The following is a 2,886-nucleotide window of genomic DNA, read 5'->3' on the forward strand; positions in this document are numbered from 1 at the left end:
GATTCAATAGAAATTTTACATTTTTATGTAGTTGAATCTGTTAATATTTTGTTTTGTTATTTCTTTTAAAAAGAAACCTTTCAAAACATTAGAATTACCAATATTTTACATACCAAGAAAGCCATATGATGTGACTGCTTACTAGGTCTTGACCTTATGGAGAGTAAGTTGAAAAGACTGCGTTTAAAAGTGCTCGGGGATGGAGTGTGAAGCAGAAATGTCAACAACAGTGCCTTTATGTGCAGTCACACACTGTGAGCGGTTTTAATAAGATAATTGTCTTGCCTCCCTTTTGCTGTGTCATGTGATTCTCCAATTTCTTTTGTGCTTAATAGGGTGGCTCTTTTCTAGGAGCTAGTACAAGGTGCAAGAGGTTGACTCAAAGTAGAACTGGAACTTTCCTTAATCTGACATTAACAGTTCTTTTGGGAAGAAGAAAAGGAGGGGCATTAAAAAAACTATGAAATAAGACACGACTGCATCATTTATTTTGAGTGCTATTATTTATTTGAGTTAATAGGAATCACCACAGGAACATCATCTTTTTGTGTAGTTTTGCCTTAGATTTTGAATTAATAGCAAAAAGGTGAAATCTTTTAATCCATTTGTTGAACTTGGACATGAGACCGTTAGACCCAGAGGTCATGGGAGCATTTTCTTCTCTGCCTGTAAGCCACCTACCCATGGACATGGAGCAATAGAACTTTTCCATACGAGCTACTTACTATTTAGAGCCAGTTTCATTATAAAGCACAATACATTGTAGCCAGGGCCCTGCTCATCTCCGTCTTTGCCAAAGGAATGTGATAATGATATTGATGATATCTACTGCAGAATTGAAGTGTTTTAGAAATATCATTTTTTTCTTCTTCTTGGGATAGATACCTATTTTAGATCTGCATATTTTATTTACTGAAGATTTAACAATATTTCACATTTTCTTCCAGTCTTCACAGAAAAATACTGCACTGCTAACCATGTGGATAAACTTCCTGGCCCAAGAGACTGGGTACAGATTCTACAGGATCAAATTAAACTGGCCAGAAGAAGGTTAAAAAGAGGTTCAGGTATGAATTGGCTATAAGAAAGTAATTGCAGAAGCACATTACTGAACACTTAGACTTTGGAAAGTATGATACTCTGCTCTAGGGTATTTCAGTGTCTTTTGTCTTTTAACGGAGAAGCTCTACATAATGTGCTATGGTTTGATGTTTTAAAGTCTTAGTCAAATGAATTTTGAAATTCTCCTTAAGATTAACCAGTAAAAATGATATCAGACTGTTTGCTTTTAACAGTACAAACAAAAGTGATTGCTAATCTCATTTGTGGTTTTATGTGTCTCATGCATGAAACTAGGTCTTTCTTTTACAGTTTGCTCCTATTCACCTGTTAATTTTTGTTTATTTGGATCTGCATGACTTCATAAAAGTACTAGTTGCTTAAGGTAAAAACAATAATCATCAGCTAGAAACACCACATGAAACAAAAGGAGGTTTTAAGTCAAATATATGTATATTTTTAAATTTGGGATTGTAGTTTCTAGAATTATTCTTCCAGGAAAAATGAACATCAAGCAATTCAGCACCAGTTGAATTGTAACTATTAGATTTGGTGATTTGAAGTCACAGTCCCCAGAAAGGGACAGTGGGCAAATTTACCAGTAAACAGTTCTTTTGAGGTCAGTGTTCTCCCATCATATAAGAATAATCCTCTCCAGGAGACCACAAACTTCTTAATATTGTTTAAAATAAAAATCCAAATCAACCACAAGGACACCTAGTCTGATAAAAGCCTTCTGTGCTTTGAGCGTGAGAAGCAATTTGGGAGATGTACTTTAGATGCTGAAATGTTAACAGTTTTAGAATGTTATGGAGGTTTATCAGAACAGTGGTTCAAAACGCATGAGACTGTGTCTCTAAAAAGATCCTTTTTATATGAAATCTCACAATGTGTAGTATGTATTCTTTGGTCATGCCCATGGAGGAGTAAAACTAACGGATCCTGGGAACTCTGTTCAGAGGGCCCCTTCTGGCACATGCTGGCAATGTCTTTGACTAGACAAGATATGCAGGAACCAAAGGGCAAAGTGGTTTTTCAGTGTGAAGACGTTGCAACTCTTTATTATAAAAGGATCCCTGGTGGTGCAGTGGTTAAGAGCTCGGCTGCAAACCAAAAGGTCCACAGTTCGAATCTACGAGCCACTCCTTGGAGACCCTTTGGAGCAGTTCTACTGTGTCCTGTGTGATTGCTTTGAGTCAGAATAGACTTGACAGCAACAGGTTTGTTTTGTTTTATTTTGTTTTGTTTTATTAGGGTTCTAAAATATTCATCCCTAGATGATTTCTTTAAATTTGCTTAAAGATATTCCCTCCCCTTCCTCTACTTTTGTTTTTAATTTTATACTTAATTGATACTCTTTTTATAAAAAAGCAATAGATTATTAATATCTTTAATTGGCAAAAAAATGCTTTCTTGCATTAGGTAATATGACATAGTAGAGTCAGAAGACCTAGTTTTGAAGTCTCACCTCTGCTTTTCGCCCACTCCAGACCTGGGACAAATCACCCAATCTCTCTGATCCTCAGTTTCCTTACCATTAAGTGCATGTTAAACTAAAACCAGCCTCAGAGTTGTTGTGGGGATCAAGGGATATGTTGTACATGAGTGTACTTTATAAATGAAACTAAATACATGGGCAGCCATGTTTGAGAGCTATGGAGATCATTGAGGTAAACGTGCTACGTTTGTACCTCTCTTATATCCTGAGTCAGGGGACCAAATGTCCTGGTTTGCCTGGCAATCCTGCTTCACTTTTATTGTCCCGGCATAATTATTAAGAGTACCCCTTTCACTCTCAAAGCTTTTCAGGTTTGGATAATAAATTGT

General features: G+C 36.3%; 1 protein-coding gene across 9 annotated transcripts in view; it reads left to right on the top strand.

Annotated features, from left to right (window-relative positions):
- BEND7 (BEN domain containing 7) overlaps positions 1 to 2,822 on the top strand; it is an 84,429-nt gene extending 81,607 nt beyond the window's left edge. For 8 of the 9 annotated variants that reach the window (XM_023734349.1, XM_023734353.1, XM_023734351.1 and 5 more), the window contains one exon: positions 948 to 2,822. In XM_023734349.1, coding sequence (XP_023590117.1) covers positions 948 to 1,084 — 137 coding nt within the window. In that variant the 3' untranslated portion in view covers positions 1,085 to 2,822. The remainder of the gene's footprint in view (positions 1 to 947) is intronic. The other variant, XM_023734352.1, reaches the window with a different exon arrangement.
- Positions 2,823 to 2,886: the final 64 nt, after the last annotated feature.

The sequence above is a fragment of the Trichechus manatus genome, unplaced genomic scaffold (assembly GCF_000243295.1).
Source record: "Trichechus manatus latirostris isolate Lorelei unplaced genomic scaffold, TriManLat1.0 scaffold00067, whole genome shotgun sequence".
Taxonomy (NCBI): Eukaryota; Metazoa; Chordata; class Mammalia; order Sirenia; family Trichechidae; genus Trichechus; species Trichechus manatus.